The sequence below is a fragment of the Nesoenas mayeri genome, assembly GCF_963082525.1.
Source record: "Nesoenas mayeri genome assembly, chromosome: 13".
NCBI classification, from domain to species: domain Eukaryota; kingdom Metazoa; phylum Chordata; class Aves; order Columbiformes; family Columbidae; genus Nesoenas; species Nesoenas mayeri.
The window spans coordinates 3,868,841-3,892,999 of NC_137550.1; the positions used below are offsets into that span (position 1 = coordinate 3,868,841).

General features: G+C 43.4%; 1 protein-coding gene across 1 annotated transcript in view; it reads left to right on the plus strand.

Annotated features, from left to right (window-relative positions):
* The window catches only part of NRK (Nik related kinase), a gene marked incomplete at its 5' end in the record, with an annotated part of 96,883 nt that overhangs the window by 36,859 nt on the left and 35,865 nt on the right, over nt 1-24,159 (plus strand). Inside the window, 12 exons of the mRNA XM_080352400.1 lie at nt 3,547-3,672; nt 4,453-4,563; nt 5,736-5,826; nt 7,398-7,528; nt 10,937-10,991; nt 13,208-13,286; nt 13,972-14,147; nt 15,939-16,011; nt 16,418-16,613; nt 17,430-17,594; nt 18,362-18,523; nt 22,013-22,165. Of these exons, the coding sequence (XP_080208526.1) occupies nt 3,547-3,672; nt 4,453-4,563; nt 5,736-5,826; nt 7,398-7,528; nt 10,937-10,991; nt 13,208-13,286; nt 13,972-14,147; nt 15,939-16,011; nt 16,418-16,613; nt 17,430-17,594; nt 18,362-18,523; nt 22,013-22,165 (1,518 nt within the window). The remainder of the gene's footprint in view (nt 1-3,546; nt 3,673-4,452; nt 4,564-5,735; nt 5,827-7,397; nt 7,529-10,936; nt 10,992-13,207; nt 13,287-13,971; nt 14,148-15,938; nt 16,012-16,417; nt 16,614-17,429; nt 17,595-18,361; nt 18,524-22,012; nt 22,166-24,159) is intronic.

The following is a 24,159-nucleotide window of genomic DNA, read 5'->3' on the forward strand; positions in this document are numbered from 1 at the left end:
TTCTGCAGCAGGTCATTCTCTGTCTGTCCTTGCTTTCAGTCTTTCCAGATAACAAAATAACGCTTAAATGAGAAACTTGTCATTAAAACTGCCCCAGTACTAAGTCTCTTGGTGGAGTGTTTATCAGCTGATGATCTTGTTTCCATTTGAGGTCAGAGGTGTGTGCTTTCTAGTCCTTTGCTTCCTGATAGCATTGCAGATAGGCTCACATCTTCAAAAATAGCCTTTGATCATGAACCTGTCATCTTTGTGCATGCAGCCATCTGTGCCCAGAAACGCATTGGTTTATGAAAGCAAACAGCTTTTTGCACATGTACATCTGCAAGCTTGCTTCCTTTTCTTAAGTGGCATGACTTAGGAGCAGGTTTCTGGACCCCTGGGAGATGTGGCTGATGGTAACGCTGTCAGAGGGGTGGTGGGAACTGGAAATCCTGACTATGTGCATGCACTGAAAAATTGAGGGCGCTTTTGTCCCTGGTCACCCTGCTCGAAGGATGTATGTAGCCCTGAGACTTAGCAGGTCTAGGTTCAGTTCCTAACTGGGTCTCAGACATGGCCTGTGGGATGGAATTGCTCATATCTGCCCTTCTGCTTTGGTTTCTCTGTGTGCAATAGACTAATTTTTTTCCAAAATTCACTCAAGCGCTGGGAATACACAGTACTTTTTGTAATGCCTACTAGCTGTCCTATATAGCCCTTTCACTTACAGACTGACTGATACTTGAAGTTATATCTCTGTCTTTGGAGGATGCAGGAGTTTGGCTCAGAGGGTTTCTGCTCAGTGGTGGGGGGGCTCTTCAGGGAAGCCCCCTGTCCAGTCTGAGCAGTGTCTTCTCAAGGCACTTGTCCTGGACACGAGCAGCATAGAGCAATGTGTGAGCACAGGTAACTGTCTTGATGGACAAGGGAACAGGCAGGTGCAGGGAGGGAGCAGGTTCCAGCCTTCTGGTTTAATAGATAATGCATGAGATAAAGCAGAAATGGGATCATCTTTCTGGTAATGGGAAAGTAGCATTACACATGTGCAGCTACTCTTTGCTCTTGCGAGTGGAAGAGCCTGCCTGGTGTTCCAACCGTGTTTACAAACAAGCGCATGGTTATCTTTGTTTTAAAAACGCGGAGGTGAGATTGCAGAGGAACAGAAAGTACTCAGACAAGAGCTGTGCCAGCACAGTTCCAACATCCAGCAAATTAATTGGGCAAAGGAAGAAGAGCTGAAAAAGAGGCAACAGCTCTGAGGAAGTGGTTGAGATCTGCCAGCTCCCCAGGGGGAACTTGGTGAAAGCTGTGGCTGGGTGCTGAGGGCATAGCAGGGAAGATTTCCAGTCGGGCTCCACCAGTGCAAAGTTCATGCAGATGGGCAGAGTTAAAAAAACCCAACCAACCAACCAACTAAACACAAACCCTAATATCTGAAGGGATCTTAAGTAATTTGGGGAAGGCCTTTACCAAAGATGAATGTTTCCCTTCCACATGTTTGGTTGCCCTAGCAGGAGGAGTGGGCAGGATGCAGGAGGGACAGCAGAGGAAGGAAAGGAGGTCCTCCCTGTTTGTCCAGCTTTCCGCCCTTCTTTCCTAAAGATCCATTACCAGAAGCTTGTATCAGTGAGAGGACTCAGTATGGTGATTTCTGTGTCCTTATTCTCTGCATCCTTCTCCTCACCTGCCCATTTCTACCCTTTCACATGTACCATCTGGAGTCCCAAAGTGGGCAGAGCCTTGTTTCCCCTCCCAGAAAGCAGCAGCACAAGCTCTCAGTTCCCTTTGGTTGTGCCCTGGCCACATGCAGAGAGAAGTAGGACTGTGCTTCTGGAGGGTTTCCTGCACGCTGTCTGGAGCCAGCTCTGATTTCTCTTGGAGAGTCCACATGCTGCACCGGGCTCCTCTGTACCATTGCTAATTAAGCCATGCAATATCCAGGGCTGTATCAAACCAAGGATTAAGGATCCTCCTTTCTCCTTAATTGCAAACCAAAGATAAATGTGTAATGTGTGCAGCTTGGGAGCCTGTGTTCAACAAAGGGGCTGTTCTGAAACCTGGAATAGCTGATTTTTGCCTCAAGTGGGGTTGTTTTACATTTCCCATTTCCTAAAGCTTAAAACAATTAGGGTTTAGTCTAGTAACATGTCTCCTGTGGATTGATGTTACTGGGGAAAACATATTGGTCTCTTTGTTCTGTTTGGAATGATTTTTGTGTGGTCGGGTTTCATAAGATGCATCATATGCATATGCTTGATGGCATTTGGCTTCAGCCTGTCAGGCTGTAATGTTTTGCTCCAGGTAGAAAGGACAACACAGCTGGTTTTGTAAGCAGTCTGTTGTGATGGTTAAAGGAATGCTTTGATGGCAAAACTACTGGAAAATAATGGAAAAGTGCAGAAAAATGTCCTGTGGGGCTGAGCTGTTCTTGCTCCCTCCTTACAGATCCTTTTTTTCCCTTCAGCTAGTAAGTGCTGACTGGGATGTTTTGCAGCAAGGTAAATTAATTTTCAGCTTTGTCATACTCCTTTTAACTGGTATAAAGATACCTTGCAACACCACTCATTTCCTATTAAAGCAAATGAAATGCCAAAATCTACAACATTTCACTGAGTATTGTGCACCGTTCTCTTGGTGGTGACGTAGCAAACGAGCTGGTTCTGAGAGGACCTCTTCAGGTCAGGCAGTTATGTCTGAAAAAGGGCATTTCCTTCTAATGTAATTATTAAAGTTTGTGTTTCTATTAGTTATCTTATTGTGCACGGTGCTGTACTGGGCAGAAGAGAATGTCTGCCCTGAAGAGACTGAAACAAAGGGAGAAGGAAAACTGAGCTGGGTAGTGCCTGGAAGGAGAAGTCTGGGGGTGTGCTAGCCCTAGTCACTGCTGGCCTGATGTTAGGAGCGGGGAAAAACTCCATGGTCCAGGCAGGGAAGGCTCACAGCTGTAAGGAAGGAGCAGATCTTAGCCCTGCACTGCCTCTGGAGTTTGATTTGTGACAAGTCAGCTCCCTCTTGGCTCGGTTCCCTTCCAGCGAGACCCTCCACGGGACTGGGAAGACAAATGGGCTGATGTGTGCACTAAGTGCTTTTCCAAGTACTTAAGTAATGGGGTGTTAGGAATATTTTTATTTTTGTTTGAATCTGGTTAATTTCTCTAAGACTAAATTACTGCATACAGAAACCGCAGACTCGGGAGTATTAGGTCCTGTCCAAGCCGCTTGAGGAGACAATGTGAGCTTGTTATACCCAAACTGGGACATTTTTGATTCCTTAAGTCAAACCCTAGCAATTCATTGTTTTAGGCCAATGGACCAGGGTGATTCAGTCACTGGTTTAAGAGCCTGTCCTTCAGTTGCAGTCTCGTAATCCCAGGATAACTCAGGTTGGAGGGAGCCTCAGGAGGTCTCTGGTCCAACCTCCTGCTCAAAGCAGGGTCAGCCATGGGATCAAACCAGGTTGCCCAAGGCTGGTTCCAACTGGATGTTGGAAGCCTCCAAAGACAGAGGTTGCCCCACAGCTCAGTGATCTCTGGTCACCTAAGGAGCCTTCTGCTCTCTTTTGCTACAGAATGAAGAGGAGGAAATCAAGCTGGAGATAAATATGTTAAAAAAGTATTCCCATCACCGGAATATCGCTACATATTACGGTGCGTTTGTAAAGAAAAGTCCTGCAGGCCAAGATGATCAGCTCTGGGTAAGTGTTTAGTGTTATTTCTCTTCATGAGGTTTACAGCTCTTTTCTTTAGAGCTCCAATATGCTTGGCTTGGACTCTGTCTCAGTGAAACTCTGAAGTCATTGTTCTGAAGAATAACATATAAAAGAGCAAAATTGTTCCTCCCTACATGTCTTCCATCCCCTCTGATTTCCTCTGAGGATGGGCATAAAACTTGTGACTTGTCTTGTCAGTCTGATTTGTTGTTTGAGGTGGGTTTTTTTCCACATGAAACATTTATGTAATTTTTTTTTAACAGTAGTGAAAGAGAGCTTGTCCTTTTCCCCTCCTCTCCTTTTTCTTGTTGCATTCCTCTCCTTTTTTTTCATTTGGAAAATAAAAAAGGCAACAAAGGAATTCACAATAAAGCAAAAAAAAAAAAAAATGAACCCTCCTTTTTTTTTTTTGGCTGCAAGATTTTTGGAGCTTTGCAGCAAAATGGGATTTTTTTCAAAATTTGAAATTTCTCATGTTTGTCAGTATTATTATATGAACTATTGTTTTTCTGATTTCATAGTTTCTAAAAGGAAAAAAAAGAACCCATAACCTGCAGTAGGAGAGGAACCGTACTGAGGGGTTTTTTTGTTTATTCAGCAATGAGTGCGATTCAGGAAACCAGATTTTATGTCCCTTGGCATCCGGGAAGGTCGCATGTAGTTTGCCACACCTTGATTGTGGTGGAGTGGGTGTTTGCAGGTGGTGTGTCCGCTGGCAGCCCGTCAGCGCTGTGGTGAAGGTGTATGGTGTTTGTCTTCCTGCAGCTGGTGATGGAGTACTGCGGTGCGGGCTCGGTCACTGACCTGGTGAAGAAGACCAAAGGGAACTGTTTCAAGGAAGACTGGATTGCCTACATCTGCAGAGAGGTTCTCAGGGTGAGTTGTGCCAATGGAGCTTTGGTGCTTGTTTGCAACGAAGCCGCCTTTGGTCACTAATGTAGGTCACTGATGAGCGCTGCTGTGGGGCTGATGGGCTGTGGTCCTTCAGTTCAGAAGAGCCTGAAGAGCCAGCGTGATGACTGCTTGACATCCCATATTATTGTAGTTAATCACAGATTCTATATGAAGTACAGAAAATTCCTGGCTCCTACGGCAAATAGCCATCTTCTGAAAGTCCACATTCTGAGCATCTAGAAAAGTAAATAGATCTTCTGTTTTCAATAAGTCTGTCTTCCACATCAGGAGATCTTGCTGATCTTTGCTTCAGCTGTTGGTGCTGTGTAAGGTCTTTCTGTTCATAATTCCTTTACGTGCACACACTCAGGGGCTTCTTTTCCACACTATTAGAAGCAATGTTGACTAAACAGCATTCCAGAATCTTAAACAGAATTACCTAGTTGCATGTGGATTGACAGTGTTCCCTTCTGGAAAACACAGAAGCTGGTTGGAAGCTCTATTTGAATTCATTATTATTACAGAGGCTAGGCATTTTGAGTGAAGCATCCCCTGGCTTACTAGAACGTGTTATTCTAGTGTGTTCCTTTATATCTATGCTAGTTTAACCATGAGCAATTTTGTAACGAAGGAGGAGACAGAATATTACAAATATTAGCTGAATGAAAACAGTATTTGCTGCATTCAAAAAGAGGTCTGACACGGTATTTTGAACTTTCTGTGGTCCCTTTACTGTTGAACACTGTTTTGCTGAATGCAGAACTTAAGCCACTGTATCCAGCCAGCTGCTGTCTCTGGTCCTCATACAGACCATTCTGCATTGCTCTTTCCCTCTTTTGTTTGCTTTTAATACATAGTTTAAGGAGGCAGCCCTTGATTCTGGGACACCAGTTTAAGATATTGCACCTTGTTCTCTTCACACTTGACCTCAGAGGTGCTCCACTACTGTCAGGCCTGTGGGTAAAGTAGATAATCAAACCTGCAGTTGCTGTCCTCTCTCCTCTCCGGAACTGGGGTCTTCATGTTGCTAATAACATCGAAAGGACTTTCTCCATTAATAAAGTTTGAAAAGGGTAAAAGCAGAAAAGGACAATAATGACACAGTCATGATAATGATAGGAAGAAGCAATAAAGAAAGTCTGTTTTTCTTTTAGGGCTTGGCACATCTTCATGCTCACCATGTCATCCATCGAGATATTAAAGGACAGAATGTTCTTCTCACAGAAAATGCAGAAGTAAAGCTGGGTAAGTTTCTTTACATGTGTGCTAGAAACCTGTTCATAAAAATTTAAGATTTCTGTCTTGTCTTGGAAAGAACCTTCAGTAACATAAGAGCCACAAATATGTCAAGTAACGTTAATGCTTGTGTTTATAAGGTGTCTGTCATGTAGAAAGAGCTGAAAATGTGACATGTTCTGCAAGGATGTCACTCACAGCCTGTGGGGAATACAGCTACTTCTGGGCAGTCAAACATAGAACCTGTCTAGTAAGTCACAGCACCATCAGGCCTTCACAGCAGATCCTGGCATGCAAAGACTTCCAAAATAAAAATTTGAGGGAATAAATGATGCTAATCCATTTCTCTAAGGGAACTGGTCTTAGAGATCTTAATGTCTGACAGTAGGTGAAATTACTTATGTCTAAGGGCTACCACTGATGAGTAGCTCTTACTAATAGTTATCACTCAAAAATAACGGAGAGTTTACTTATTTCCTTTCAAGCTGTGACATGTCAGTGTTGACAACTGATTTCCTAAGACTAAACTCAAGTACATATCTCTGTTGAGGAGGGGATGTTTTTCATGTTTTGGGAAGACATCACAGAGAACACATGGCAATGCTGTAAAGGAGCAGTGTCAAGGAGGGCACTTCTCTATTTGGGATGGTCTTTATGCTCTGTCTCTATTTGAAATAATTCACTGTAGGGTTGGAGAGCAGAAGCACAGAACACACAGTGATCGCAGAGACCAAGTCCTACTTACTGTCGGAAAAGGTTTGCTGAACAGGCATATTAAATTATAGAAGTACAAATGATTATGGTTTGCAGATGACCTGCAATAAGGTAACTAAGTGAGAAAATCTGCTCCTTGATGGAGTCTTCTCTGTGAATAGCACACAAGTGCTATGCCCAGTGGATCCAATTAGTGAATCTTAGAGGCTTGTTCAAATAAAAATGCAATCATATAATTATTGGTTGTATAGGGCTGTCTTCATATCTGTACAAAACCATTTTGCTATACAATCCTGATGAAAGTAACACACTTTTCAGCACAATGAGCACCACATGATTCTCTCATTACAATGAGTCTGAGATCAGAATAAACCAGTATAGTCTTCAGGTTGTTCTAAGATAGTGTATGAATGCAGGGCAAAAGTTACGCCAAATCACCTCAGAATGGAGTGGTATGATAGTTCTTTCCAGCTTTCACAAATGGCCATATTGGACACATCCAAACTTGCCTTGTCCATAGATACTATTTTTCCTTTCAGATACGTGTTAAAGATCTCAAGTTCTACTCAATGTAGTGTTTAGCTCAAGTATAAATTATTCTGTAATGTATTCCCAGAGCAAGTAAAGTATGCTGTAACCTGCCTGGCAGATTCAGCATGCTGTTTATTTGAGCCTTCTGTCAAAAACAAGAAGAAAAGGCAGTTAAATTTCAACTATTGGACAAGATGTACTGGAGGAACTCAGATTTGATACGCATTGTAGCCCAAAGGTTTGGTGTTCTAAACAGCATGAAAGTAGCCAAGCAAACACTCTGCCACATGGATACAAGTTGTTATTAATTTATTTACCTCTGCTTGGCTTTTCAGTGGATTTTGGTGTCAGCGCTCAACTGGATAGGACTATTGGGAGAAGAAACACATTTATTGGCACGCCGTATTGGATGGCACCTGAGGTCATTGCTTGTGAGGAGAACCCAGACTCTACATATGATTACAGAGTAAGTGTTACAACTGCAGGTGGCAAGGTAGCAAAATGTTCAGGTTATTGCTGAAATCCTGCTCGAGTACTGCATTTGAAAAGTTCACGCTTCCCTTCTTTTAAACCACAATAATATTATAAATGTACAAATAGAAGCATTTGTAATATGTGGGTGGTGGCTCTTTTTAAGGCTAGAGTTTCATTATGAATATTTTTGGTGAATTGCTAGTACATGAAATATGCTTTCATGAACTTCTATGCAAAAAAATTACTGATATATGTAGGTTGCAGGTCAGGACACAGAAAAGAAAGGAATAGGTAAAATTGGAAGGACTACTTGAAGTAGTGTAATATTAATATGATAAGTTAGTGCTCTCCTCTGTGATAGTGTTGTGGTATAACCTAGCAGGCAGCTAAACACCCCACACAGCTGTTTGCTCACTCCTTGCCCTGCAGTGGAGTGGGGAAGAGAATGGGGGATAAAAAAAAAAAAGGTAAACCTTGTGAGTTAAGATAAGGACAGTTTAATAGGACAGAAAGGGAAGATAGTAATAAAATAATATGTAAAACAAGTGATGCACAATGCAGTTGCTCACCACCCATTGACCAATACCCAGCCAGTTCCCAAGCAGCGGCCTTCCAGCTAACTTTTCCCTAGTGTATATACTGAACATGATGTCATATGCTGTGGAATATCCCTTTGGCCAGTTGTGCTCAGCTGTCCTGGCTGTGTCCCCTCCCAGCTTCTTGTGTATCTCCAGCCTCCCCTCTGGCACGATATGAGAAGCTGAAAAGTCCTTGACTTAGTGTAAGCCGTACTTAACAACAACTAAGACATGAGTGTATTACCAGCATTTTTCTCATACTATTGGTATGAGTCCAAAACACAACACTATACCAAATATTAGGAAGAAAATTAACTCTATCCTAACTGAAACCAGGACATAGAGCTGTTTTACTCTGTACTCAGCTGTGAAACCTGAGTTAATTGGCAATAATTAGCATAACTTCATTCATTTATGAGCCAGTCATTGCAAGAGGTTTCCCATCCCAGAATGATTTCTGGCCATTTGCAGGGTGTCAGAGGTGAGAAGGCACAGAATTTCTTGTATTTCAGTTTGTGCCCGTTGCCTCTTGTCCCGTCACTGGGCACCCCTTGGAACTCTGGCTTAGTCTTCTTCACTTCCCTCCCATCAGGAGTTTGTACGTGTGTGTGAGATCCCCTGAGCCTTCCCTTCTCCAGTCTGAACAGTTTCATCTCTCTCAGCCCAGAGCCTCCCAGCTTCAGTCCCTTAAACAACTTTGTGGCTCTTTGCTGCACCCATTCCAGTATGTCCATTATTTCCTTGCATTGTGAAGCCCAAGAACAGCTATCAAGCACTCTTTCTGGTTCCCCTCCTAACTCTTATAAGATGCTGATACTGTTCCAAAGAGACTTACAAAGCTTATTCTTTGTTCTCTGGCCTGTTTCCAGCAGTGTTGTCATTTGTCTGTCTACACTTAGCCTGACGGATGTTTTCCATGGATGAGGTTCTGTGCAGCCACCTTCTGAGTGACCCACCAGTTCAGGTGCTCTCTTGGTTGCCACTTTGCACCTCTCGTTCTAATTGTGGGTTCAGAAATATTTAGCAGAAGAACCTGTTATTGCTTCCATTTTCTAGTGATTCAGAGGCTGTGATTCTCCCTTGTTGAGACCTTCTGTGCTGCAGTGGCAGATTGAGGTCATGTTGTGTGCCTGTCATGACCAAAGAATGTTCCTGGATATAATTTTATTTTTCATACCATGTAAATCTTCTACTATAACCTCAAGAAATTAATCTCTTGTCTTCATTCCCTGTTCCCCGTCAATTTCCTTTTCAGAATGTGTACTTTTCAGAAGATAAAAGCATTAGGAACGTGCACCCCTAATTCTTGAGGGTTTTTTTATCTTCAGTAATAATCACAGTTCATCTGTGTGCATTTATGTCCACTTCTGAATAGATTCTGCAGATGGTAGTTTAAAGCTGATTAGTGGAGGGTTTTGGAAGCACTTAGGCAGACAGTGCTGTGACTCAGAATGGGGCTGGTCTTTTCTGCAGAGGTTTATAGCTGATGTGATGGGCAAACTAGCAGGAAGCCACTCTGTAACTTCTTGCTGTTCCAGCTCTGATTTAAAAGTAGTAATAGTAATAATAATAATATATATATAACAAATGAGTAAAAATATATACACCTAAATATATATATACACACTGACCTTTCCGAATGCTGCTGTCATCCTCCCTTTCATCTGTCTGCCTCTCACACTTTGAAACCAACATTTTTTGTAGCGTGGTTGTTTCTCCCACTGTCCCCCAAACCTGCGGTACTACTTCTAGATGACTTTTCTACTTTTCAGTCATTTACTTAATAATACATCAGGATTGTGAATCTATTGAATTCCCACCAGCTTTGTTGTCAAATCCCTCCACACATTATGATGCAAACTGGTCCAACATAGCAGTTGGACTGAGGGGGCTCTGTCAGTAAAGTCAAATTTAGAGTGCCAGGTGGGGTATGAGCTCCTATTCCTGTAGTGGCATAGTGCTTCTAATCTTTGAAGGTTCCGTTGCTCCCTTTTTTAACGACAGTTTTAGAGAAGCCCTGCAAGTGGGTTTGGTCGCGTGCCTGTCATTTGGCTACATTTAGACACAAAAAATAGTAAAAAAATGCACATGATTAATCAAGTGGAAACCTTTGAGGCTTTTGCAGTCCCTGGTAGTGTTTCTGATTTACCCTCCATGATCAAAACCGGGTCCTTAGCACCCAGATAACATTATTAAGGCAACTCCACTCGAAGTTCGCTGAGCTGAGCATACGCTGCGGTGAAATGTGATGGCGTGATGTGCTCTCCTTTCATTTGCCCAGAAACATGTGAGTGGGGACTTTGTAGGCAGAAAAAGTCAGACCCCAAGGCTTGACTGTAATTTCTGTTCCATCGGTGTAGAAACTCAGCAATGACTGCTCTGAAATAAGCATTAAGGCCAAGAATTTTTTTGGCCAGCAGCAGGGGGTTGCGGCACTGCTGTGTCTCACTGCCTCATTAAACAGTTTAAAAGATTTAAGACATATATTTAAACAGTGCCTGCTATATTCTGGCTCTTGTGTTTTGAATGCAGAAGGTCTGCGTTTTGGGGCTGGCTGCTTTAAATGATGAATCAGCTGTTCAGAGCTGCATGGGAAATGGGAAGCTTCTGGCTATTAGCACATTTCCTAAAAGCTCAGTAGGGAATGGGAGGGAGCAGAATGTATGTCACTCTGACTAAAACAACCTGATCCAGGAGAAATCTAGGGAAACTGCAAAAACAAACAAAAAACCCCAAATCAACAAACAAAACCAAAAAGAAAACAAACAAACAAAAAGCTTGAATGCTGCAAGTTGCAATGTGCAATGTTTCTTTTCCTACAGAGTGACCTATGGTCTCTGGGAATCACTGCCATTGAAATGGCCGAAGGAGCTCCTCGTAAGTGATTTGGTATAAAGTGTCTGTGCTCTGTGAACATGTTTTGTGTTAAAATAGCTCGTGCTTGGCTCATGCACGGATGTACAAAATTCTGCTTCTCACTGTATTTTTTAAAATAATCGATGACTTTTTCTCATTTGGGCTCTCTTGCTTTCCTTTTCCTGTTAGACCCTTTAAGTCTATATTTTGACTCCTTGCCTTCATTCCCTAGGGAAACAAACATGTTTTTTCTTAGAGCTCTTGTTAGCAGCACTTTGTTGATCCCTGCCTGTGGGTACAGCCAAGCAGAAGTGATTGACACGTTTGCGGAACAAATTGACGAGTGGCTTTGGGTTTAGGTCACTGAAAAAGAAATGGCAGTGGGAAAAGCTAGGCCTAAAGGTTATATTTTTACTCTGGGAGTGACTTGATTCTCACAGGTTTGGGGATGAATACTGTGTTTACTCACATCATGGCTTCAGTCCATAACCACATTCTCAACCTGAGAGCAGATTGCCGTAGTTTTACAGCCACCCCCGCCTGCCAGCTGCCCCCTTGCCCCTCTGGTTGGCCTCTTGCCGCTGCTGGGCAGAGAGCGACAGCTGCACCGTGCATGCAAAGACCTCGTGCATTTTTGTTTCCGTGGAGGACCGGTGGCTTTGCCCCAGCGCCCGTGAAGCAGATGTGATGTGATGGGGTATCCGGTCATGGCTGAGAGCACAGGAGATGAAATAAATTACACTCTGGCCGGAGCTTGAGAGCACGTAGGCTGTGTGTTTAAAAAACCGCACTTGGCTATTCTCCCGTTAGACTCGGTTTTTAGCACTGCTCGGGAGCCAGCTGGAGTTCAGGAGCACTTTCAGACACTGTGCTTCAGCCTGGCTGAAACTTAGTCCTGAGACATGAGTCTGTGTGGAGTTTTCTTTGAGAGAGACCTCGTAACTTTGCATGCTAATTCCTCATGGCACTTGTATTCGATGTTTTCACTACTTTTGGCAGGGAAATTCTATGGGTGATATTCTGCTGCATTGTGTTTTGTAGCACAACAGTGCCTGGGACCCATAGCTAGAAGCCAGACTTCTGCTCCCCATCCCCACTGTATCATGTGCAACTGAAAAGACAAAGGAGGTCAAAAACAGAACCCACATGTAAGAAATGATGGCAGGTGGATGTAGGCAGAGAAATTAATAGAAGGCAGGGCAGGCTTTACCAGACAACAGTCTTCTCACTTTTACCAGTTCTGTAATGCTCTAAGTCCATTCCTGTGAAGAGAAATCACTGCTGAACACCTGTATATCATAAGAAATCAGGCTACATATAGCTCATATCAGTGGACATTCAGTAGCTCTGTTTTGTGAAGAAGGACCTCTGACCCTCAATATTTCTCTGAGATAGACAGAGCACACACTCCTAATTCCTCACAAAATCCCTGGAACAGATGAGATGTGATGGTATATACTTTCTGCAGAATTCTTTGTAGCTTCAGCTTTCCACAACAGTAACGCTAAAGAGAAGTACATTGAGCTGGAGAGAAACCAGCATCTGAATGGATGCCTAGAATCTGTTGCAGATTGTCTAATATTGGTGCTCACACTCCCGAAACACAGAACAGATGAAGTCTGTACTTAGTCATTATGCTCTGTGCCAGTGAAACAGTTTATGAGCTCTCCTCTTTACATCAGGTTTTCTTCATCCTGCATTTTCTCTTATGCCATAAGTGATGTAGGTAAGGGTTTGTTTAAAATTTAGCTTATCTTTCAGCTGAATCATAAGCCAGAAAAAAAACCTAAACCAAACCAAAAAACAAAACAACAACAACAAAAACCCCACCAGATAAGTATTTAAATCCCAACTTGAACTTCTATTTATGCAAAAACACCCTTTGGTGTATTGGAAAGGTGAGCTTTTTTTATGTCCTTCCGAAGTCCTATACATAAAAAATATGAAGAAAGTTGTACTCGTTCCTGCCACGCAGCCTTTCCATCAAATCTCATTTAATTGGCAATAATGGCGTATTTTCGTGAAAGATTTCCGTATACTCAGAGATTTTATTTCTTGGCTGTAGTGTGAATTTTGTTGCCTAACGGTGCGGTTCTGCGGTGGATGCTGTGCTGCTGGGGGTGGGAGTGTTTGTGGAGACCTGCTCCTCTGTGTGGGGTGAACCAGGCTGCTGGCCCAGCTGCGGGAGGGACACGGGGGGACGTGAACCCTTTGATAGCTTGTGGTTTCCTTTGCAGCCCTGTGTGACATGCACCCCATGAGAGCGCTCTTCCTCATCCCACGGAACCCGCCCCCAAAGCTGAAATCCAGAAAATGGTAAAGAGATGTATAAAAACTCTATTTTTGCTGCATTTGGTTTAGGATTTTGAGCTCTATTGTCTGGAGACAATGATCTTGTTAAATCCTGCAGTGATCTATGAGGTCTTTTCTAGGCTGTTTCTAGTCCTGGGTTAAACCACAGGTGCAGATGTAGTTTACCTTTGGGAAGCTGTAACTTTCTTTTGAACTCTGCCTAAAGTGCAGCAGTCATTGCAGTTGCTGAAGTTCGGCACAGGTGGCTGAAACTGCAGTATAGGCAAGGCTTAGATGGGCTGCTTGGGTCAGGGTTTGTCAGAAGACTGCATGGAGATTGTGGGACTAATGACAGTGGCCTACAGAGAATGCATTTGTCTTTTAAATGAAGTGTGTAGAGAAAATCTTCACCATATCAAAATGATAAGGGCGTTTTTAAAAGAGTTGTGTTGACCAGATTTGTGGTTTTGTTGATGTGAATTCAGGGTAACTCCACAGAGAGGGCGGTCGGGGTGGAGTTCCCCATGGTTTGCCCGCAGCGCTGTGCTGGTCTCAGGAGACGCACTGATGGCAAAACTCAAATTGCCTCATGCGGTTCCAGCGCAAAAGGACACCTTGCAAAGTTAGTGCTTTCCATCAGGCGTGGGTAGTGCTTGGTGCACAAGCTGAAATGGATTATTGTTTTCTTCCACTTTTCTGTCTTTTTCAGGTCAAAGAAATTCCTAAACTTTGTTGAAAGCTGCCTTGTAAAAAATTATTTGCATCGTCCATCCACTGAAACCTTGCTTAAGCATTCTTTCATCCGAGACATGCAGAATGAACGGCAAGTGCGCATCATGCTGAAAGACCACCTGGACAGGACCAGGAAGAAAAAAGGAGAAAAGGGTAAAATGGCAAAAACAAAATAAAAGGCACTGCTGAGAGTAGGTCCACTTCCAGTTTTGGCAGCAGAGTACAAGGCAGATGCAACCGAAATACTAGAACCGGGAAAACTGTGAGCAAGTGTTGTCCTTGATAGCAGTGGGGCCATTTTAAAGGTCTCTTTGCCAAAGCCCAGGTCCTTAATGGTGTTTAAGTGCTAAAGTCTTTGGAGCCTGACTACTCTGATTCACTGAGAGCAACCCTTGTGCTAACATGAGCAAAGAATCCAAGTAAAGCCTAGGCCCTGACTTTCCTGAGTATCTAAGTAGTACTCGGTGAGACTTTTCTAGTCTCTTAGTTCATCTTTCTGTCCCAAATCCATTTAATTTACCTGTTGTATCTCCATATAATTTTAGCTTGTGAGTTCTTTGGGAGCAGAAGAGCTCTGTAAGCAGGGTGTACAAAAGAGAGCTTGAGAAGACCTCCAAGCTCCAGCAGAACACAAACTGGTATAATGGATCATCTGCTTCACAAGGTGGCTGAAGAGAGAATCTGAGTTTGTTCCAATGCTAGCTGTAGTCTTCAGAGCAAAACCTGGAAGGGGCAGTGCTGGAGTGGGGGTGATGATTATGGAAGTGCCTGTGCACAGCAGACTAAGGGCTGTGCAAAGCCGAGAGAGAGCTGCAGCCGCTTGTCTGCTGATTTTCCCTTCCCTCTTTCCCCTCTTCGTTGTATTTTATACTGGCAGGGACACTGTGAAGATCAAACACTGTGAGGGAAAACTCAGAATACACCATACAGTTGGGAAGTAACTTACAAACTCCAAATATTTATTTGACAACAGGAACATTTGTGCCTAAAATGAAATTGCTGTTGCAGTGTAGATTTACTGACTCCAATAGTAGTTGCAAATGCTGCGACCTCTTTCAGCTATGAATCTGAAAGCACATTCAGATGGAAAGATAGTGAGTTAGACTTTCTCACAAATGCCCTTGAGGGGGAGGGAAAGTGTAGTGTTAATAATCACTTCTTGATAGATAGTTATATTTTGACCTGAAATGTGCTATTTTTAACGAAGGCTCCCCTGAAAGGGAGAACAGTGTGAAATTGCCAGACTATACACTTCAAAATTGTGACTTCCAAAAAAAATGAAGTCCCACTTTAGCATGCCGTATAGTAAGCGATGCAGAGTAAGACCAGTTTGAAAATATCCCTTAAAAGCTGCCTTCACGCTAGTCTTGAAGAGAACTTTAAAAGTGCGGGTCACCTTCTTCTGAACTGTTGTGCTAAAACTAGCACTAACTTATTGTCCCTGTTTCTAACAATTCAATACAAATGGAAATTATTCCATACAAATGGAAACCTGAATTTACTGAGGGCCTCAGTTTAGCCATACAACAGGCATAAAGTAGCAGAGAAGGGCAGTATAAGTCTTTTATGCCCTATCTCTAAATTTCTTTCTGAAGAACTCTTCTGCTGGTGTTGTTATGGGGGGTGGATTTCTTTGTGGGTTTAGCCTAATTTATTTCAGATTGTGAAAACAGGTTAGTTTTGCAAAACCAATACAGTCGGTCAAGGGAAAGGTGGGAGTGCGTAAAGGGGCTGCCCTGAAATGTTATCTGAACTAGGTTTTGAATTATGCACATAGATATCTTACATCCCCTCAGCCTCCCAGTGCAACCTGTGGCTTTTAAATTCCCGCTGAGCTACATGTAGTTCAGGTTGAGAGCTCAGAAACAAAATTCAAGATCGTATCTTAAATAACACCATCCTCCACTGGGATTTCTTGTATTGTTCTCTTTCTTTTTTTTTTAGAAGAAACAGACTATGATTACAGTGGAAGTGAGGAGGAGGATGATGAGCTGAATGAAGATGAAGGAGAACCAAGGTATTACTGGAATAGAAACATTGACTGCTCAAGCTGTTCTCATTGAAGGCAGCCCTTCTCAGCCAGAATGGCTTTCTTAACTTGCTCTGAATCCCTTATTTCCTGCATCCCCTCCAGTAGCTTTAACTGTTTGTAGTTATTGAATATAACTGCTGAGTATAAGGCGTCTGTAATAAGCTGCTTCTTAGTTCCCATGCAATAGGGAGGAAACTCTCAAATGAAGGACTCAGTAGTCAGCTTCAGGCTGTTTGGTAGCACAGTAAGTGTGGATGCGTAGTCAACATGCTGGGTATTTATTGGAACATCTTAATTTGCTAATACAGGACAACAGGCAATTCCAAATGCACCTTGTATTCTCTCTTTAATGTTACGTTTTAGTCATGTAGAAACCTCCCTTCTGTTTCAGCTCCATAGTCAATCTCCCAGGGGAGTCAACTCTCCGTCGTGAATTTCTGAGGCTGCAGCAGGAGAACAAAAACCGTTCTGACCCTCAACACCAGCAGCAGCAGCTGAAGGACCAGGAGAAATACAAGAAGCAGCTGCTGACAGAGCGGCAGAAACGGATCGAGCAGCAGAAAGAGCAGAGGAGGAGGCTGGAGGATGTAGGGACTGGCTTGTATTGTTGTTCCATGTCTCATCACAAATAAAAAATGTACCTGTAGAGAGTAGGCTTTGAGAGGCAATGTGTTAAATTGCCAGCAAAACCTGGATTGTAGTCTTTAGCCTTGGGAGAACTGTGTCACTTTTGAACACAATGATTTTAAATTATTTTAAATGGGCTCTGTCCTTTTCCTGCTGACAAATTTGCTTGAGTTTGTTTGGCAGTGAAAGCCTAGGCAGGTGGGATGAGAGATCCCAGTTTCTTTCTCATGTGTGTTGCCCAATTCCGGGTCTAGTGCAGAGTCCTGGCCCTGCTCCTGTTTAAGATGTTACAGGATAGCTGCTTCCTTTTCAGCTGTCTGACACGCTGTGGTGTTGAATGCGTTGTTAAATCACCAGTGTGTTTCTTCTCGTGAGTATCTATTTGGTAAAATTCAGGCATTGTGCTGGCTTTTGTGAAGCATAGAGCTACTCCAGCAAAACAGGGGGACTCTGGAAAAACTCTTCCTTCTCAAAATAACGGGAAGACATTTGTCATTCGATTAGCTGCCAGCCATCACAGAGATCTCACGTGCCTGCTTAAATGAATGGCAGATCTGCCCTCGGCTGCCAAAAGGGCAAAGGTTTCACTTCAAGTTTGGCAGTGGTTGCAGTGGCAGCTTGTGGCTGTCTGCTCCTGCTGCGCAGAGCACTGGGTATCCCCGTTACTGACTGCATGGCAGGAAATGGGCCTTGTGACTAATGAGCACTGGCACAAGTAATTGGTGGTTACAAACGTAAAGTAAAATAAGCATCGTTGTTCCCTGGCTGTCTTCCAGCATCAGAGGCGAGAGCAGGAGCTACGCAGGCAGCAGGAGTGTGAGCAGAGGTGGCCGGAGGCTAAGGCTGTTCAGAGGAAGGAGGAGAGGTGTAAAGAAGACAAAAGGGCTGTGGAAGATGAACGATTCATGGTGGATGGACAGAGGAAATCCGAAAAGAAGCAGGTATGACAAGAGTGTTTACTGGCAGCAATTCACAGCCCCCTGTTCCTGTGGCCAGTATCTTTCTCAGTTCCCTGAGGATGTTCCTGTCCTCTGAGTCACAGACCAGAGAGGGACTTTTTTTAATGCATTTACTGCCTCTTATTCTGAGATTCAACCTTCTTTCGAGTCAACTTATATGTTACTGAGTCATCCTCCTTATCTATAGCAATGACACTGCCTCTCCCACTTTTGTCCCTGCTGTTTCTCAGTACTGAAATGGTCTTCAGTCGCTTCAATCTGATTTAAAATATCTTTACCCTGAAATCTTCCAGCATCAGATCAATCTAAGCTTAAATTCCCAGTCTGCAGTTTCTGTTTGGGTTGTAACCAGGGCCATTTATTTTCCATAGATAAAAATGAAGAAGAGGTTAATTTTAATGCTGAAATCTCATTGTCAAGTCTGGCACCTCAGCCACAATGGCTTTCTAAAGTTTCAGTGACAAACTGATTTGTAATCAAACAGAAGCATGAAGTGTTTGATTAAAGCCTTCTGGCTTCACGAAAAATAAAAAGAAAAAATATGATTTTCTGACATGCTGTCTCAAAAGCCAAACACTGTGTGTTTGGGGTCACTTTATGCTTCCTATTGCTCAGGGTGATGGCTCTTCTGTCAGCCCTGCTGGAATCGTGCTCAGTTTTTTTCTGTGAAAAGCCAGTATTTCCAGCAGACAACTTGGTTGTCCTCCAAGATATTGCTCTCTCTGAGGTTCATCACTCTTTGCTTTCAGAAAGTGGAAGATGTGCAGCACAACAGGAAGGTGCATCGAACTCTCCCCAAAGATCAGACGCAGCTGCTCTCTCTCCAGCATGACCACAAGCAGAAGAAGAAGGAGCCCTCTAAGAGTTCAGATTCATCAGTGCATCCTCCATCAAGCAGCACAAGCAAAGAGGTACCATCTCAGCCAGTGTCACATTTGGGTGCTTTGTAGTTTATGATGTTGTGGTAATGCTGAGGCAGAGAAAACCCTGATCTTTAAGCCTGAATCTGGAGCTTGACCTGTGTCTTACTACACGCTTATGCTACAATAAAGCCTTTGTTTTCCATTAATATAGAGGGTAAGGGAAAGGAAAGGTTGCTCTGTTGCTTCTACTCAAGGTCAGAGAAGGGTTTGACTGGTGAATGGGGAAACAAGGTCCTTCTGGTCACCCGGGTGCCATTCCATTGTCTTCCAAAGAGGAATGAATTAAGGTAGTATCATCTGAGGTTTAACAGATGTCTCTGCCTGATTTTAGGGTTCACAAAGTTGACCCAGACAGAGAATGGCATGACACCTCCCAAGCACTGATCTCTGTGCCCCAGTGTCAGGCTGTGATGCCGTTTCTTGTTCTTTGTCTCCCAGGATTTCAGGTAGATAAGATTTGATGGTTCAGGGGTAGCCATACATAGTCCTTGATTAAGAATCGTAATCCATTACACTCTAATGCCAACTCTGAAAGTATTGCTACCCACCAACTTGTTTTGCTTCCTGTTAGCATGTTGTAAAAAGCTATGAGTCCATTTCACATGTTATCTCCTAATTCCTAGCACGCTTATTTTTCTTTTTGATACAATCCCAACTTGTGAGCCCAGTTCTACAGCTGATGCGATTTGTGGTGTTTCTAGAATCTGGGTCGATTTCAAAAATCTCAGCAGCTCTCAGGCTCCTCCTTGGGGGGCTGTGTCTAAATAGAACAGTTGATGTGATGGTCTCTGCATTCACGGCAAAGCATCTTCCCAAAATACCTAAGCAAAGGCATGAGGAGAGCTCATGCACATCGATGTAGGAAGACTGCAGAGTTCTGCTTCTTAACACCTTGCTGCAGTCTTTTGGCAAGTGCCTTCTCTGTCACCCCTTGGTGTGTGTGTATGTGTGCTGCAACTGGTTCCCTTAGCTGAAGTTTTCTATATCCATGAACAGTTAAATGAAATTGCTAGGATTGTTGAAATGACTAATTTTAATAACAGAATAGAGCCTGCGAACATCTAAGCAGCAATGTGAAATCAGGAAAACAAAATATCTTAAGTTAGAGTAGCAATTTGTTAAAACAAAATCATAATTCTATTTGAAGTACAACTTAACTGTAAAAAAAAGGAGTGCCCTAGCTCTAAAGGCTTTATTGCATTGACTGATTAAACAAATCATTACTGAAAGTTGAACGAACTCCTCTTGAAATCAGTATTTGTTTGATGGTAGAGGGCTGGGTCTTATTCCAGCTGGACAGCAAATTGGGTGTGGACAGAGGACTAAGCTGCTTTTGCTAAATACACAATATCTCAGAAATGCTTTGCCTTTACTAGGCTTTCAGTGGGTGGCAAGAAAATTCAGCTCAATTGGGTTAGCTTAACTTTATTTCATCGTAGTTAGATGTCAAAAGAACTACAAAATGTCAGCTTAAATACTCATCTCTGGTTTTGACATGTGTTTTCTAAGTGACCCCTTTGTAGCAGAATGAAATGTATTATGGAATTTAGTGCGCAGTCACTGTTAACTTTTAATTTAGTGGTGAAATAAAATATCAGCAGTTACAGATAAAGTGCTGCCTGCCATTTAAGTTCGATGCACGAGGCTCTTGTTGTTATGGCTACCATAATATGCTCCAGTTTTAAGAGCAAATTATTTTACAGTATCACTTACTTAATCTCAGAACTCATTGGAAGTCACAGATCCTTCCACTAAAATGGCAATTAGTGGCACAGGGTTGCGTTTTTGGTGGAAGTTTGAGACTTTGTAGTTATGTCAGCAGTCATAATTGTTCACAACAATTTAAAAAAGCTTTAAAGTTGAGACCGTTTTTAACAGTGACAACTCAGTGAATCATGTTGATATTGATCTTACCCAGCTCGTTTTTCTGTTGGGAGAGATCTATGCAAGAATAAGGATAGCCTACTCAAGAGCAAGTTTGTTTGCATACTTTTTAGGGCTCATTGGCATTTGCAGGACCAATTATTGATATAGAAAACTCTCCAGAATTATTGTTGCATTGAGGCATTAAAAACAAACAAAAAAGCCTAAAGCCCTCCAAAGCCTCAGTTTAATGTTTGGGGCCACAGAACCCTTTATCGGGAGTTTTTCATCTTTGCCCTTGCACTCATCCTGTCACAGGCAGGTCGGGAGTTTGCCCCGGTGTGTGCAGATGGGAGATGGCTGTCTGCTGGCTCTGGTCCCACAGGCACTGGGGCTAAATGTGCCGAGAGACAGGGACTCTGAGCTTGGGCTTGGTGCTGCACCGGTTCAGTGCCTGGCTGGGGGCTGGCATCAGTTCTGGGAGCCCAAAGTGTTGGCTGCATGAGTTTGCATCTGGATCCTAATATATTGCATACAAGCACCCTTTGGGCACAGACATGGTAGGTAAATTATCATATCTAGCTTAGTGAAACTACTCTCATTTTTATACTTTTCTTGCTTGCTTATGATGAAATCTGCCTTTTGTTATTAGGAGTCACAAGAAATGAAAATCTGGCCTCAAGAGCAGTGTAATGGTTGAGTTCACTGGGGCTAGAATTTCATGGTATTTGGCTGTGGTTGCTTGTTTTAACAAGTTGTTTTGTGTATGGTTTGTTCTTTTTTATTCTTTTTTTTTTTCTCAATCAAGATCTGTGAGATTAAGTGGAATCATTTTCCATCTCCTCAGCAGTTTCCTATGCTATGTTTAAAATATGCTTACCTTCCTGACTTAGGCAGAACCATCCAGATATAGTGAGAGATACCATTAAGAATGCCCACCTAGACACAGATAACTGCGTATTTTCATGGCATTAATCTCTAGTTTACTGTGGAGAGCTGTTTCTAGGCTGCTGAATCAGAGGATATGCTGGATTTGCACTAGAGAATGGGAATTACTCATGTCAAATGAAACTGTAAAGAACAGTGGTATCAGAACCATTGGATTAAGATTTTTGTAATGACCAGTGTCCATAGGAAATAAAAGGAACTTTATTCCTTCTAGATCATGTTCCTCAGTCTTTTCCATAGTGCAAGTAACGTACCAAAAGGTAGAGAGTTAAAAGTGTTTTAAAATAGGAGGCAACATGACGAAATGTCAGCATTGTAGAAGAGGGTAATAAATGCACAGCAAGGCAGTCTGCGTGTTGTCAAAGGTAAGTAAATACAGACAGAGGGTTCCTCCCATCTAAAATCCCAGCCTGTGGCAAATGGGATGGCCTAGAACACAGCAGACAGGAACTCAGGCGCTTTTGCTTGTTGCAGTTTGGAAACCCCATGGAAAAGGAAGGGTTGCAGATGGAGAGGCAGTAAAGGTTCATATTGTATCAGGGCTGACCTCTCGCGATGGGGAGGTCCGTCAGGAGTCGGCACGCACGGTGCTGCTGTTGGAGAGCATCCAGGCTGCAAAGCCTGAGGCTCTGTGTGCAACATGCTGCTGATTTTTCTCCTTCTCAGGGTGAGGACCGAAAAAAGGAGAGTGACGGCATCCAGGCTGCCCTGCAGTGGCCAGCGGTGCTGGGGCACGAAGCGGCACCGCACACCAGGATGGGATCAGGCAGCAGCTCCAGCCCGTGCACCCCCGCGCCACAGAGAGCCGTGTTAGTGCAGGTACGGTGCTGCTGTCCCAGATAGGGAGGAGAAAACGCGGGTGGTTCCTAAGCAGAACAGCACATCAGAAACATGGTTCTCTTTGCTCCGGGCACAAGCGACTGAGGCCTGTGCAAACCAGCTCAGAGGTTTTCAGTGCCACCCCTTGCTGCTAAGTTCTACATGGAATTATCTAACCCTGATCTGTGGTGCCTAAATATAACAGTTATTTTTGTATACTTGATGCCTGGTTGCTAATTCCATGATATTACTCATAGATGTATCACAGAAAGCCTGAATGGCCACACTGTTGCACCCTCCACTGTGGTCTGATAACAGCAGGTTATTACTATGAGGTTAGGTTGTATTATTCCAAGCTTTCCATCCTGCATGGAAGATCATAGAATAATAGTTTGGATTGGAAGGGACCTTTAAAGGTCCTCTGGTCCAGCTCTCCTGCACTGAGCAGGGACATCTTCAATGAGATCAGGTTGCTCAGAGCGCCCTGCTCAAGCCATGAGTTTTGTAACTGGGCTGAGTTGATGGCCTGGCTTGTAGCATCGACTCGCTGGAGAGCTGGCGCAAGGTCTACAAGAAGGACATTTGTATCCTGGCCTTGGGTGGAGGCTGGCAGCTTCCTGGAGGCCTTTCAACCCTACAGTAGAAGTGGGATAGTCCATAGTTTATTGCAGGGCATTTGGGATTCTTCAGGAGCACAGTGGCTGTACAGAGGACAGTCCTGCCCTGTTAAAATGTCACTCCTGGGATGAAAGGAGCTGCATTCTGGGCTGGCTGTGTCACCTAGGACAAGTCACTTCATTCCTTTACACCCTGTCAGCGCTTCTCTGTCTGGTAATACCTCTCGTAGCTGCCAAGGGGAGTGGTGAGGAATGAAGCACCATTTACCAACATCTTCTACATTCCTTGATGGAGACTACACTATAAAAAACTAATGCTGTTTAAAGTGCTGGTGCTACTGAAGGATAATAGTAGAAAGCGATACACGGGAGTTACCATGTGATTTGAGTCCCTGCTGGCAGCTGCGTGTCACCCACCCACAGGTCAGTGCTCCAGCTGATAGAGATGATGTGGACAGGGAGAAGCCAATCTGTACTTTACCTGCTATGTTAGCATGGGGACCAGATGAACTTCAATGGGTAATTTATAAATCCTCTGAAGGGCCGTGTTTCCTTTGGCTGGTTGGCAGCAGCTGTTGATGCTAATAGCAGCACGTTTGGATACAGTGCCTGTATTAACTGCATGTCATGTTAAGGCAATAGGACTGATGGGCCTGGAGTCACCTGGAGATTAAAAGACTCACAGCAATGTACTTGTGAAGTTTGATACGTGGGTGCCTTGTTGTTTTAAAATAAAAGTGAACTGCGGAGTTAAAATGCAAGCTGAATTCATCACAGATGTCTGTGCTGAAGAACTTCCAGCCAGGTTTGTCAGAGAGGGATCATCTGTCATCACAGCTCTGCTCAGACAAAAATGACTTATTTTAAATGATCGTATTCTGTGAGATTTTTGTGGCACATCCTGGTTGCCCAGATCTCTCAAAATTATTTTGCTGGAAATGTTAACACAGCCCCTGAGGTGCAGGGAGCATGATTTCTCAGTGTCTTGTATCTCATCTGTCTGGTAAGGGATATGTGAGATACTACCAGATCAGTGTCCCATCTCCACCAGTTTCATACCTGCTTTGCATTTGCTGCAGTGCAGTAGCAGACTGGGGTCTGTGGGATGAGCCATTCTGGGTTACTTGCAGAATTTCACAGAGACTTCCTGAACAAAGCCAGAGTCTGTTTCCTTGCCCAGGGTCTCCTGCTGCCTGACTAGTGGAGGAATTTAGCTCTCATCTGAAATGAACTCACATTTTTTAATTGACTCCATGGTTTTCCTGTAGGATTTGCTAGTTAGAGCTCCTCCATTGGATTGAGAAATGTGGCTGAAAAGGAACAAAAACGCTTACAACATTAGAACTAGCTGTGCATTAGGTCGCAGATTGACCCAGT